This window comes from Euwallacea similis, chromosome 13, assembly GCF_039881205.1.
Source record: "Euwallacea similis isolate ESF13 chromosome 13, ESF131.1, whole genome shotgun sequence".
Taxonomy (NCBI): Eukaryota; Metazoa; Arthropoda; class Insecta; order Coleoptera; family Curculionidae; genus Euwallacea; species Euwallacea similis.
Window position 1 is genome coordinate 889,331 of NC_089621.1, and position 15,007 is coordinate 904,337.

At 35.2% G+C, this 15,007-nt stretch overlaps 1 protein-coding gene across 1 annotated transcript; it reads left to right on the forward strand.

Annotated features, from left to right (window-relative positions):
- The first annotated feature begins 347 nt into the window (after positions 1–347).
- LOC136412899 (uncharacterized) lies at positions 348–14,465 on the forward strand. Its single transcript, XM_066396150.1, has 5 exons — positions 348–949; positions 997–1,104; positions 1,156–1,379; positions 1,424–1,537; positions 14,288–14,465. Exons 1-5 carry the CDS (start codon positions 947–949, stop codon positions 14,439–14,441), a joined length of 603 nt encoding a protein of 200 aa, XP_066252247.1. The 5' UTR covers positions 348–946; the 3' UTR covers positions 14,442–14,465.
- Positions 14,466–15,007: the final 542 nt, after the last annotated feature.

Genomic DNA, 15,007 nt, shown 5'->3' on the forward strand with positions numbered 1-15,007 from the left:
GACATAAAACGGAAATTCCTAGTTTTTGTCAACAGTTAAAATTCTTATTATACGAGGTTATACGGGCATAAAGGGATTCCGAAAGGGTCTTTAATGCCATGTGTAAATACCTAGGATGGACGACGATAAAAGTGTGTTTTATTGACTGAAGGGAGATTGTTCCCTAAATCTGACTATGTTGCCCTACTGGACACGTAACCGGAACGACCTTTTGCTGTATAAACGCAGCCACTTTTTGTTATTATTCGGTGTAAGTAAGCAGCCAAGCATACAGATAACGAATACGAAGTTTTGGCTAAGTTTACCACGAACACATTCGTGCACTTTTCGAACCTAAAATGGCCAGCTTCAGCAAAACTGCGATGATGTTGTTTCTTTAACTAAAGCCCGTGATTAAGCAATAAACCCTTCGTTTAAACGGTTGTTTATTGCCGCAGGAAAAATTGCATTATTCATCGGAATATTAAACACAGAATAGGATAGGACTGGCAACAAACAAGACGTGCAGCTAGATAGATGAATCCAGACTCACAAGCCCATAAATCAAAGCCCGATTGACATGAGTTATATTTCTGTGGCAATATTGGCTTTTAATATCGACAGAAAAACAACAAATGATACCCATAGAAGGCGATATACCGATCGGCCAGTTTCTATTCCCCTCTTCATGTTTTTCAGCCCCAATTTGCATGATTAATCATTTGCGGCTTCTTAAATTAATTTTCTGAGTGTTTTTCTTTAAAATTTTAATTCGGTGTCAAAGACCCAGAACGTCTACCTTAAACCAATATTTGTTCTTCCATTTAACACCTAACAAGCTGCTCAAATACCAGCGAACTGTGCGTAATACGGCATAATTTCTAAACTTTAGCGCAAAGGTGCATGTTTTAGTTACTTTTCGGGAGGAAATGTTTTAGTTTCGGCTAGGGAAACGTTACCAGGGAAAATGGTGAGGAATTCAGTGTTAACTATTCAGCAGCTAACCCTCAATTTTAGGTCTCACTGCGGCTGCTCACCATACTAGCAGCTCTGCAGCTAATTACACTGCAAGCTCATCATAGAGAGAAGAGGTACCTCTTGTTCCCCTTTCAAGGAACCTTCAAGGTGCTCTATTTAACGGGCCAATAACTCTGAGATCCTAAAATTGTCTTGTAGACAGTTTACAGTTTCGCCCTTCCATGGAAATTGGGCCCTAAGCAAGAAATGGGAGTGGGCTGGAACTTCCAGTTCCAATATCCCTTGCCCTATAACACCACCGCTATTTCCAACTACCCTCCCTCGCTTTCTAGAAACAGCCGAGACAAGAGGGAGCTAGATGAAGGGATGATGTTGAGCGACAGAGCTGTGTTTTATAGTGCCGTTGAGGATTTCCTTGACAAGTAAGTTTTAATGCGTTTTAAAGGCAACTAAAGCAGATTTACAGACAAAACATAAACGGACGTCAATGCCTGCTTAAAACGATATGCGAAAACGCCGATTTTACGCATTTCGACGATGATGGAGGACTGCTGGGGCAGATCTTGAATGTGTTTCTCACGTAAGTTGCGTGTGTTGTATGTACATGGAAGTCTATTAACCGAGTAAACGCAGCCAAATGGAGTTGTAATGTTTAGCTTGATTAAATGTTTTATGTAAATTTGTTCGGTACATTTAAGGCAAATTGTTTTCATTTTTGTCTTTTGTTCTATTTGGGAATCACACACAGGTAGGAGTGGAAATGCACACTACAGGGTTCGTCTTTAAGAGATGACACAATCCATATATGGAAAATTACAAGTTAAATGTATTTTTGAAGTTTGCATTTTTGTTTTGTGGAAAAGTCCTGACATTACAAAAATATTTTCAACCTGATATTATTTCCGGTTAAATCGGAAACTGAGCCTTACTTTATTTTTTTTTAATAGAAAATGATAATTTTTTTAATGAAAATGGGTTTTGTGCGGAAAATAAACATAATTTCATAATGCAACACAGTACCGATTCTCAACTGTTTTTGGTTTAATTCGATTTTTACGACTTTTTCAACACTTGTAGAGCTTTATTAAAACTAAATTATTTACAAGACTATTTCACACAAATTGATGAAGTAAATTTTAAATCCCTGGAAAATTAACAAATTTTTATAAACAATTAGATAATTTTAAAAAATATTTGAAAACATTTTTATAAAAATTAATTCAATTTAAAATTTTTAAATTCAAAAAAGCATTTTTTCCAAATAATCACATTTGTTCATTTTTTTATCAATTGAATGATAAAAAATAATTGTAAGGTATTATTTGAAAAAAATGACTTTTTAAATTTCAAAAAATTCTAAATTTCAATAATTTTTTTAAAAATGTTATCAAATGTTTTTTTAAATTATTTAATTGTTTATAAAAATTTGTTAATTTTCTAGGGATATAAAATTTACTTCATCAATTTGTGTGAAATAGTTTTGTAAATAATTTAGTTTTAACAAAGCTCTACAAGCGTTGAAAAAGTTGTAAAAATCGAATTAAACAAAAAACAGTTGAGAATCGGTACTATATTGTATTATGAAATTGTTTATTTTCCGTACAAAACTCATTTTCACTAAAAAAATCGTCATTTTCTATTAAAAAAAAATGAAGTAAGGGTCAGTTTCCGATTTAACCGAAAGTCATATCAGACTGAAAATATTTTTACAATATCAGGTCTATTTCATATAACAAAAATGCAAACTTCAAAAATACATTTAACTTGTAATTTTCCATATACGGATTGCATTAACTCCCAAAGATGAATCCTGTATTATAAATTCAAAGATTATGTGACCTATGAAATTCTCTATTTTTTGATATTTTGAATTTTTCTCAATATGCAGAGTATTCAGTATCGTGATATTCAAATTTTGGAAGCACAAATTAGACTTAATTCTAAGACTAAAAACACAATAGTGGTAGGTTGATTTCTGTTCGTTCCAAAGTTACAGCCCTGTGAAATTATAAAAATAAATAAACAGATTTAAATACGAAACATAAATAAAAACATATGATGTTCTAGGATCTAGGTGGCTATGTATGAAAATAAACAAAAAATCTTAAATAGGAAGTGTCAACATCAGTATATAAACGTGTATTTAAAATACCGCACCGATTTTCATCTGAAAAGTATGCGGATATGCATTTCGTTTATAGTAATTGTAATGCGAACGCACATCAGTCAATTAATGAATACCCTAATCGGTTTCCAAATAAACGAAAACCTAATTATAACACTTCAATTTAGTTACTATTATATACAAATATATATATAATATACAAGGTTGCTGATAAGTCTGGAAACGGTCGATTATCGGGGAAAATATACAAGGTATCGAAAAAAGTTTTATACAAAAGTTTTAGGGTTCTTCAATGCCTACTAGGCAGTAATAATTTTAATTATGCAGGGTTGGTCATAAAGGCGTGCCACACCAAAATTGCACTTTTTTAAAATGGAACACCCTGTATATTATTCGATATTTCAATTCATCTCTGAATTTTAAGCAAAATTTGTAAGAAGCTTGATGTACCTAAATTCAATCGTTTTCGGGTTATCGAGTTTTGAAAATAGACGCTATTGTTTTAAAATCTATTAGGTGTACAACTTTGCTTCCGCCGTTTTTTTTCCGAATTTCGCGATTTTATTGTAAAAAACTAATTATACCTTTAGGATCCAAAGTATTGTCCATCGCTGGCCACTACTTTCTCCCATTTTTCGGGCAGCATACGAATCCCGTGTTGAAAAAATTGGACATCTTTTGAAGCGATCCACGATTCTATCCAATTTCTTACTTCTTCATAAGACCGGAAGTGTTGGTCAGCTAGCCCATGTGCCATGGATCGAAACAAGTGATAATCAGAAGGAGCTAGGTCAGGAGAATATGGCGGGTGGGGTAGGACTTCCCATTTCAATGTTTCCAAGTATTTCTTGACCACTTGCGCAACATGGGGTCGAGCATTATCGTGCTGCAAAATCACTTTATCATGTCTCTCGTTGTATTGCAGCCGTTTCTTTTTCAATGCTCGGCTCAAACGCATTAATTGGGTTCGATAAAGAGCACCTGTGATTGTTTCAGTTGGTTGTAACAGCTCATAATATATTACGCCGAGTTGATCCCACCAAATACAGAGCATGATTTTGGAACCATGAATAGACGGTTTGGCCGTCGACGTGGAAGCATGGCCGGGATATCCCCAAGTCTTTTTGCGTTTGGGATTATCGTAATGAACCCATTTCTCGTCCCCAGTCACAATACGATGCAGAAATCCCTTCCGTCTTTGCCTTGCAAGCAACTGTTCACAAGCGAACAGACGCCTGTCAATATCTCTTGGTTTCAACTCGTACGGCACCCAATATCCTTGCTTCTGAATCATTCCCATGTCTTTGAGGCGTTTTGAGATTGTTTGTTGAGTCACTCCCAATGATTGTGCCAATTCTTGTTGACTTTGACACGAGTCTTCGTCAAGTAATGCTTCCAAGTTCGCATCTTGGAAAACCTTCTTTCTTCCACCGCTATGTTGGTCTTCGACGTGAAAATCACCGTTCTTGAAGCGCTGAAACCACTCACGACATGTCCTTTCACTAATAGTGGCTTCCCCATAAGTATCTGAGAGCATTCGATGAGCCTCAGCAGCAGATTTCTTCATATTGAAGCAGAAAAGTAAAACCTCCCGCAAATGACGAGAATTTGGCTCGTACACTGACATTTTCAATTGCGAATAACTTTATGATGAAGACACAAATAGACTAATATTTTTATGAGGTTATGTTAACAGGTGCCCAAGGCTCCTGCATGCCCACATGGGGTTATTTATTTCGATCATTACTTACCGCTACATACATCTATTCAAAAACGGCGGAAGCAAAGTTGTACACCTAATATTTAAATGAAAAAGTTGGAAAAAATGTTTGTTATGATTGTTTGGAATCCTATTTTATAAAATGCTCAAAGCGTTCACCATTGACCTCCTGACAATAATGAATTCATTGAACAAAATTTTACACTGTATTTAGAAGAGCGTTTTGAGGAATATTATTAATTTCATGCACTATTCTTGCTTTCAATTTTTCGATATTTTGTGGTCTATTTTTGTAAATTAAATTTTATTTTTATTATTATTATTATTAATTTTAATTTTAATTTTTTTTACAGAATTTCGTTTTTAGCATCTTATAAAATAGGATTTTAAACAATAATAACAAACATTTTTTCCAACTTCTTCATTCAATAGATTATAAAACAATAACGTTTATTTTCAAAACTCGATAACCCGGAAACGATTGAATTTAGGTACCTTATGCCTCTCACAAATTTTGCTTAAAATCTAAAGAATAATCGAAATATCGAATGATATACAGGGTGTTCCATTTTAAAAAAGTGCAATTTTGGTGTGGCACGCCTTTATGACCAACCCTGCATAATTAAAATTATTACTGCCTAGTAGACATTGAAGAATACTAAAATTTACATATACAGGGTGGGCCACGAGTAACGCCTCGGAATTTCATGACAAAGCCAAGAAATTTTTTAACTGTTTCTTTTTTTAGGTGTATACAGACTAACTAGAGCTACATTTTAAAATTATTTTCAAAGTATACAGAGTGTCCCAAACACATGTAATTGGTCAAAGTTGCATTTTTTTAAATGGGATCCCATGTATATTATATAATTTTTGAACTCAACCATTAAAATAAAATTAAGTTATATTAAGGTTTATGGTATCTAACTCTAGCAGTTTTTGAAATAATTCAGTTTTTGTCAAAATACAAGATAATTTTCAACAGCCAATCTCTCATCCCATATTTAAATTTTTAAAACAAAATTTTAATAGGAAGCCATCAAGGGACCAAATTTTGTACTGCAAGTTTCAAAAAGTCGACGAATTGTACAGGGTGTTCTAAAAATAGCGCCAAATTCGTTCAACTTTTAACTGTTAATAACTTTTTTAATTTAAATGGGACACCCGGTATGTTGTGTTACTGTCAAATGCCAAATTTACTTATCTATCGAATATCATTAGGGTTCCCTATACCTAGCTCTACTAATTTTCGCAAAAAACATACATTTTTATAAAAATATTTAAATCCCCAATTTTAATTTTAAAATAATTTTAAAATGTAGCTCTAGTTAGTCTGTATACACCTAAAAAAAGAAACAGTTAAAAAATCTCTTGGCTTTGTCATGAAATTCCGAGGCGTTACTCGTGGCCCACCCTATATAACATTATTAATTTAATTTTTGTAAAAATGTGCATCTTTATTTGCTTTTCGAATTTAAATCTGTTTATTTATTTTTATAGTTTCATAGGGCTGTAACTTTGAAACGAATAAAACTCTACCTACCATTTTTGTGTTTTTTAATCTTAAAAGTATATCTACTTTATGCTTCCAAAGTTTGAATGTAACAATACGGAATACCCTGTAGACCGTCAAAAATTAGAAAATTTGTTCACACAGTTACTCGAATAATTCTTTTCGCATAAAATATGTTTTATGTATATCTTTTCGACATTGAAATTTACCGCGTTGCATATTAATTTTATCCGATCATACCCCGACATTTTACAATTCCCTTTTTTACCATTATCCCCAAATAAAATTCAAACAAAGCAGATTGTTGCCGAACAATGTCGGATAACACATTTTCAATTCATCATTTTATTACCTGCGCCACTGCCCTGGATTCGAGCCACTGTACTTTTCTTGTTAAATTGGGAAATCGCGGCTCGATCCTCATTTTTAACTTTTCCCGGAAATCTTTGATACGTCATACCGGTTTGATGCCGTAGACGCAAATGCGATTTTCGATTGTAGCCAACTCTAACGGCGTTCCAGAGGCACCTTCGACAAATATACCAAAATAATCTACTTCATTTAGAGATAATACATAAAACCGCATTTATTCGCGAAATATAATCGTGTAGGTATAGGAACATGAAACATCAGTTTAAAGAAAATGTAATTATCTTTCAGCGCATTTGCTGATATACAGGATGTTCTTTAAAAAAAAAACACAATAATTTAATTTAAAATATCTGTTTCAAGCTAGCTGCTATGTGTAGAGGTAACATCAGTTCAAGTCGAAACGTAAGAATTGCGCAAGTGAGAGAAGGACCGCATAAGATTTAATATGCCTCCGACAAAGACCAACGAAGTGCATTGGGAGGCTAACGGTTGAAGTGGGCGGAGTCAGTCCGACTGCCGTCTCCACTTCGATGTTTAGATTAGTATCGATTTCGCTGCCTACGCGGCGATGGAAATGTTTAAACATATCAGTGAGCAAAGCGGCAATGTAAATAAATGAGAAAAAAAACGAAAACGCAATAATTCTGTGTGTTAAAATCGCAATTCCTTACATGCTCTACCTGCACTGTTCAAATTGTTTACTTTCCGATATCATTTCATTTCGTCTCGAGACTGCAGCCAGTGTTGCCGGCTTAATCTTGGATCCATCACAAGATCATAAAGAAATATCCGCGAATTCAGATCTTTATATTCATTAAGAACGGATCTAAGTGATGCTGGAATGGGAAAATGTACAGTAATTTATAAGTAAGTAAAAACTCGAAAATAATTTAATCCTTTACTAAAACGTATATCCGTAAAAATTCTAAAACGGAGAGAGATCTAGCAAAACATGGGGCTGACTCCGCCCACTTCACTAGCTAGTCTTCAACCCACTTCGTTGGCCTCTGTCAGAGGCATATTAAATCTTATGCGGTCCTTCTCTTACTTGCGCAATTACTATGTTCCGACTAGAACAGTCGATATCTGTACACACACATATACAGAGTGACCTATCGCAAACTTTGCCCCGAAGTTTTCTATCTTATGATATAGAAATCACCAAAACGCTTGAATCAGGCAATTTAATTTCAAGGAGGTCATATTTCTTTGGTATAATCATTTGCCCAGACTTAAGCTCTAAGCGGAGGTGACTTTCACCCTGAAAATCTTAAATGGAAAAGTATATTATGTTATATATATTACTTTAGAGGGCATTCATTTGCCTTTTTAATGCCACTTTATTTTCTAATTTTGGATGATGAGTTCTTGAAAAATTAATGTTTAAAGGCGACGTTACCAATTTCACTTATCAATTATTTCAATTTATTAGATGTTAAAAATGATCATCACCGACCTCCATTCAGTAGTGGAGACATCGTTCAAAGTGTTCTCTGACGTTATTGAGTGTTTCTGAAGTTATATAATAAGATTACACTCGCGTACAATACGTTGCCGCAAGTCTGCAAGAGATTCATGTTGTATCCCATAAATTTTTGACATTAAATGACCCCATAAAAAAAATCCATCGGAGACAAATCTGGGGAACGTGCAGACCATTCAATAGGTCCTCTTCTCGCAATCCAGCGTTACAGGAAGTGTTTCGCCTGAAAAGTGCCTTACAGGGTCTTCTCAGGACGCATAGTGCCGAGAAGCCCGATCTCATTGAAAAATGATGCCTTCAGTACGGTAACAGTTATTTTGCTCAATTATTTATGTTAATGCTGGGTCAATGGCATTTTCTAAATAGATATCTCCATTCAGATTTCCAGATTAAAAAAATAGGCTAACGACATGACCTCCAAAAATTCATAGCCAAATGTTTAGTTTCCTGAACGTTAGATGCGAACTTCTTGAAAAAGTCTTGGACTGTTGAACGAACAGTAACGGCAATTATGGCAAGGAACTTCGTCATTTAGGAAGGAGGAACGTTGTCAGAAAAACAAACGTTTTGAAAATATTCTTGATTATTAGTAATTTATTGAATAATGATCTCACAAAATTCCAAACGTCGATCGATACGATCTACTGTAACAATCTTATAGTGCTTAGAGTAGGTTCCATCAAGATGTGCCTGATGGAAGCTGATGTGTCTGGTGAACTGTTTGCTTTCTCATTAGATTTTGAATTACCTTTTTTGTTTTCCACAGACCCGGTTTCCCAAAATCTTGTAACTAGACAGCGCACGAAAGTGTAGGACATGTGTTTATCAGGATGTTGTTCCCTGAATAAATTTGCAGCCCCTCTGACACAACCATTGTTTCGAGAAAAAAGTGAAATAATTTCAACTTTGTCGTGAACAGGATAAACCAGTTTAAAACAAAACGATGGCATTTCAAAAAATAAATAAAGCACTGAACTAGTTAAAATTCTTAATGTTTATATAGGAATAATGGTTTGATTCGCTTTTTTCTACTTATTTACTAAAAACATTCCGTATTATATTACATTATTAAGATAAAATCGCTTTTAAACCTCAATTTATCAAGAACTGATCATCCAAAATAAAAAAATATGATGGCTTTGAAAACCTCATTGAATACCCTTCAAAATGATGTATAACATGATACGTCTTTCCATTTAATATTTCTGGGGTGAAAGGCACCCCCGCTTAGAGGTGGAACCTGAGAAAATGATTATATCAAAGAACTATGACCCCCTTGAAGTTAAAGTTAACAAGTCCGAGAATTTTCTACATCATAAAACAGGAAACTTTGGTTGAAAGTTTTCGGTGGGCCACCCTGTATATGTGACGAGTGCTTAGGATCGTTATTTTGTTGAAAGTGCAATTGATTTCCCAACCCAAGTTTCTAAGCACTAGATTTCAAATTGATATCTAGGATAACCTTATAAGTGGATTTATCTATGTTTCCTTCGGAAAACATTAGTATATTGCCCACACCCCCAGCAGCCATACACCCCCACACCTTGACTTTTCCACAGCCATGCTTCAACGTTGGTTTTAAATACCATTTTTTCTCCGAGTTCTCCCTTGGTACCACCCAAATGGGTTATATAGGGTGAGGTTTTTAAGTGTGTCACTTAAAAAAATTCACCCTGTATTTGCTCTCACCATAGAAAATGAATTGCTTCCAGAACTCCATCGGCTTCTTTAAACATTCAAACGTAAATGCAACGCGCCTCTTCCTAATCACTTTATTGATCCAGGGATTTTGGCCTTCTACTATGAAGTCCCATTCTTTTTATATTCCGAATAAATTTTTTGCCCAATGTCGAGCACGAATGAAATTTACTGTTGTTGGAGAAAATATATTTACTAAACAACATGAAACGAAAGTGGATGAATACTTTTTTGGTCCACTGTATATTTACAATTGCACTGCTCCACAAAAGTTAAGTAAGTTCCCAAAATTTAAGATTACTTTAAAAGTTGCTGATTATTGTTGGGGTTGAGTTCCACCTTATTTGAAAGGTCTTTCAATTACCTTTCCAAACGTACCTGTTTTTTTCATTGAGAAGTTTTCGAAAAATCATGTTTAAATCGTAAAGCTCAAGTATCAATTGTATCGTAGAAAAAGTGTTCATTAATGTTTTAAGTGTTCAAGATGCTGTCCATCATTTTCTAAACAGTAATAAAGTCTGTTTTCAAACTCCGCTCTAACATTCACAAAAACTTTTATTTGAATTTCCGTACACACAGCTGGAATTCTTTTTTTCAATCGTTCCAACTTTTGAGGCTGGGTTTTCTAAACGACAGATGATTATTTTGAGCTTTATTTGTTTATTTGTATTTGCAAATGTATTTATTCAAATATTCCACTTGTAAAAAACAGTAAGAATAAGACTGTTCGATTCAAAATGTACGATGGAATTCTTGAGTTTTTCGTTGTATTATTAATGATTATTGTGAATTTTATTTTGCGAGTCAAAGGCTGATACTAGCATTTAACAAGAAGATTTTCATTTTTTACAAGGTGGTGCCCCACTACACTATTTTCTTCCTCTTAGACAGTCGTTACACGATGGATTTCCTGGCAAATGGATTGGTCGAAGAGGACCAATTGAGTGACCATCGGATCGCCCGATTTAACACCTCTGGACTTTTCTCTCTCAAATCTGTTGTTTATAAAATTCAGTATCAATATTTGAAAGAACTGAAGAGAAAATTTACAGCTGCGTGAGGGAAATTCAAGTAAAAGTTTCTGCGAATTTTAAAATGTTGTTCAAAAACAGACTTTATTAATGTTTTAAGTGTACAAAGTGCTATCTACTATTTTGTAAACAGTAACAAACAATTTTTCTAAAATACAGTTGATACCTGAGACTGTTTACGAGTTGGACATGATTTTTCGAAAACCTCTTGATGGAAAAAAGCAGGTATATTTGGAAAGGTAATTGAAAAAATTTTCAAATGAGGCATAACTCAACCCCCCTTCCCAACTAAGATTTTAGTGGTTGTTTCGACTCTCGCTAGAGGGTGCACGCAATTTAATAGACAACCGACTTAAAGTATGTCCTCCTCGAAAATACAATCGACGTGTTTTTTGCATATTTATACATTTTCTATAAGTGCCGAAATATCTAAGGTAGTTAGCTTTCAAATTTACACACTGTATACAGTATGTCCACAAATAGAGGGCCCAAGAGGACAAATGAACAAAAATGTCATTTGTAGACAAAAAGTCATTCTTGATAAGTCTCTGCTTCTCGAAAAAATACGATTTACGAAGATAACTTTTCTATACAGGGTGCCCAAAAACTACGAACACATGAAATATTATCAAGAATAAACTAGCTTTATTTCTGATTTTGGAGCAAAATATAGATAAAAAAACAGATTTCAAATTCTATCCAAAATTTACATACAAAATTCCGCTATTCCAAAATAGTTTACAAATAATTCAAAATAAAAGTTAATAGATATTATTTATTCAAACACACCTCCTCCGTATTCGACGCATTTCTCAAATTTAATATTGTGACATTTGTTGTCATGCTTGTTGTGAATATGTGAAATGAAGTGAAAAAGGTAAAATTAGAAATTTTTTGAATTTTAAAAGAAAAATAAAACTTGGAATACTTAGTTAAAATTTTGGATAGGATTTGAAATGTGTTTTTTATTTACCATTTTGCTCCAAAATGAAAAGTAAAGGTAGTTCACTCTTGATAGTATTTCATGTGTTCGTGGTTTTTGAGCACCCTGTATAAAAAAGCTCAAAGTTAACTACATAAATCGTATTTTTTCAAGCAGCAGAGACTTTTATCAAGAATGACTTTTTGTCGAAAAAGGACATTTTTTGTCTATTTGTCCTCTTGGGCCCTCTATCTGTGGACATACTGTATACGGATTTGAATGCTTACTATCTTATCTGAGTGTTTTTTTTGTTCCTCGTTCGATCATTCTTTCAGGTCCGTACATGTTCTTATCGTTTGTGATTTGTAAGACTTTCAGATCAGTACTTGTCTTGAGTTTATGTTATCAGCTCTGATTTAATCTGAATATTTTATTTTGCGATAATGGCTAGAGCTAAACTTACTGCGCATGAAGCCAATAGGGCAATTGGTACAAGCAAGACGTGTTCAGAGAGAAGTTGCCGACGTCTTTCAAGTTAATGAAAGCGTAGTTTCACGGTTTCTCCATCGACATAGGGATGGAAATGTGACCTAAAGACCGAGAATAAGAAGGCCCAAAAATTGCCACCCCTGCACAAAATCGATTTGTATCAGTGTCTATCCATAGAGAGCTACTTGTTGGATCATGCAACAACGGCTTCTAAATACTTCTGGTAGTGCAGTTTCAAATGAAACAGTTCATCAAAGATTCCAAGAGGTTAACCTACGTTCGCGAAAACTTTTGAGAAGGGTCCCACTAACGCAACCTCATATGCAACTTCTAATGAGGTCTAATGAGGGCATGAATTGGAATAATCAATGGAGGTCCGTATTGTTCACAGACGAGTCGAAATATGGATGATTTTCAGACAGTCGAGGTGTTCGGGTATAGACCTTTCCTCTGATGTCCAGAGATCGTAAATGAGTCCAGGAAGTTTATCCATTCAGAGGTGCACAGTTACTGTATAGTTAAAACTTCATTTTAATGGACGTACAGAATTGTTGGCGCTTGATGGGAACATAAATAGTTATCCCTCTGTTTCATGCTGCTGTTGGGCCAAACTTATCATTTTTAATACGCGCCCTCACCGTTCAGGAATTGTCCATGATGCTTTAGAACTCCACAGTACTCCGCAATTGGCCTTGCCGCCGCTGTCTCCAGACCTGAATCCGATTGAACACGTTTAGGACCAGCTACCAAGAGCTTTGGAATATTATCAACCGTCTCCATATACACTCCAAAAACTGAGACGGCTTTTACTGCAATTTTGCAGAGAAATTGATCGGGGCTGCTTCAATGACCTCACCGACAGAATACAAATGCGAACTCAGGCTGCGATTGAAGTTCGAGGAAACTATACTTCGTATTGAACTTTTTCTTTTTCGTTTGCTAAAGAAATAACATTTTTACTATTATAAAAGCACTAAAGATAAGAACTTGCCTAAAACTGGAGAAGTTATCAAATTACGAACCAAAAAACCACTTGGATAAGATCAGTACACATTGAATCCGCATATATGAAAATTAGGTAAAAAATAATCGACAACTTTTAAAACAACTTAAAAATTTGTGAACTTCCTTAACTTTTGCGGAACGGCTTATTTTACGTCAAGGACGAATGTGATTCTCAGTTAGTTTTAACTGCGAGCAACACGAATGGGAATGAATGAGCATACAATTCACCAATTTTCGTGTGTGGGGTTCCGTTTCCAAATGGGATAAAAAAGGGCAGTTTGTCGCACGACAAATAACACATTTGCTTGTTATGACAGTGCACAACACTGTCATAACCCTCGATTTGTCACCAACGCCCCTGACTTGGGTTCGAGCCACTGTACTGTTTGCAATTGTCATTGCCTTCCAAAGCCACCTTCGGCAAAAATGCCAAAATAATCCCATACGCAGCGGCGATACACAAAACTTTGTTTTTGTTTCATTTTAAAAGGTTTTGTTGGGGCTCCCGTGATAAGATCTGAGCTGTTTTTTCTGCAGCTGAAATCAAGTCAAGCTTAGGAACATATTTGGGGGTGACAGAGCAATTTAAGCCTTTAGAAAGAACAGAGCTTCAGCCTCGCAGAGGTTTTTGCCGGACAGATTTATTACTCTTTTTGCAGCTCCATTGTAACGATTATTATTCAATGTTCAAAACTCATTATTCACTAAATTACGAAATTTATTTAAATGAGTACATTTTTCCTCGCTGCCTTGAGCGCAATCCCGCAGTCGCTTAAACTCATTTACACGTAACTTTTAATAAATTTAACATCGCTTTCGGGACCTCAGAACGTCTCTGGACTTCATTCCTCCTCCGGCTATTGAGACATCCAGTGATAAAGTGACCGGACTTATCCCGATTATACCGATGTTGCTTGTGTTGCCCATAATGCAAAATCCCCTGGAAAAGGTCTTAATTCTTTCCTTTTGTAGGCCTGATAATGGAAACGGTCCTGATCCCCTCTTAGATGAGGCCTATTCAGACGCCCAGAAAGCCGGAGAATTCGGGGCTGATTGCAATAGTTTGTATTCAGGATGTAATTTAGGCAAAAGCTTTTTCGATTTGTCTTCAATTTACGCGTTTTAGTGCAAACGCTGCAATAAAGCTAATTCTTGAATGGATACCTTTTTATTGATTAGTAGCGCAGCACATCAAGCTGAAAAGTGGGAATTTGTTTCCCCAAACGGGAATGTCGGTGTAATTAATTAATATCCCTAGATTACTCTCCATTCAGAGGACGTATAAACAACCGGCTGCCTCGTATATGAGCATTTGCATTTTAAATATGAATAAAATGGGGAAATTCCCTGTGGTGCACATCTCTAAGCAAGTTTTACGTTCGAAATGCATAAATCCGAAATGGGCCATTGACTAAAATATTCAAAATTCTTGGGCAACATGTGAAGCATTTAAAAATGTTCCGATGTGCCCCTTTTCCGTGTTTCTAGTGACCCAACAGAGGACTCGAAGATCGATACTCTTACGTAATATCATCATATCAGGCGATACATATCGGTGGCATTATGCAAAACTGGTAACGTGCTGCTTGTCTTTGTACTTTGCATATTAAAGTAGTCCATGGTCTGTTGGAATATGGAGGTCTCCATTCAAAATGTATTAGTTCGAAGTCAACGCTGGCAGAGTTGATGCTT

What these genes read in the sequence shown, in the direction of transcription:
- LOC136412899 (XM_066396150.1), top strand. An exon ending in GTTGAGGATTTCCTTGACAA is followed by an intron (nt 1,380 to 1,423) that starts GTAAGTTTTAAT and finishes GCAGATTTACAG; the next exon opens with ACAAAACATAAACGGACGTC. An exon ending in ATCTTGAATGTGTTTCTCAC is followed by an intron (nt 1,538 to 14,287) that starts GTAAGTTGCGTG and finishes TTCCTTTTGTAG; the next exon opens with GCCTGATAATGGAAACGGTC.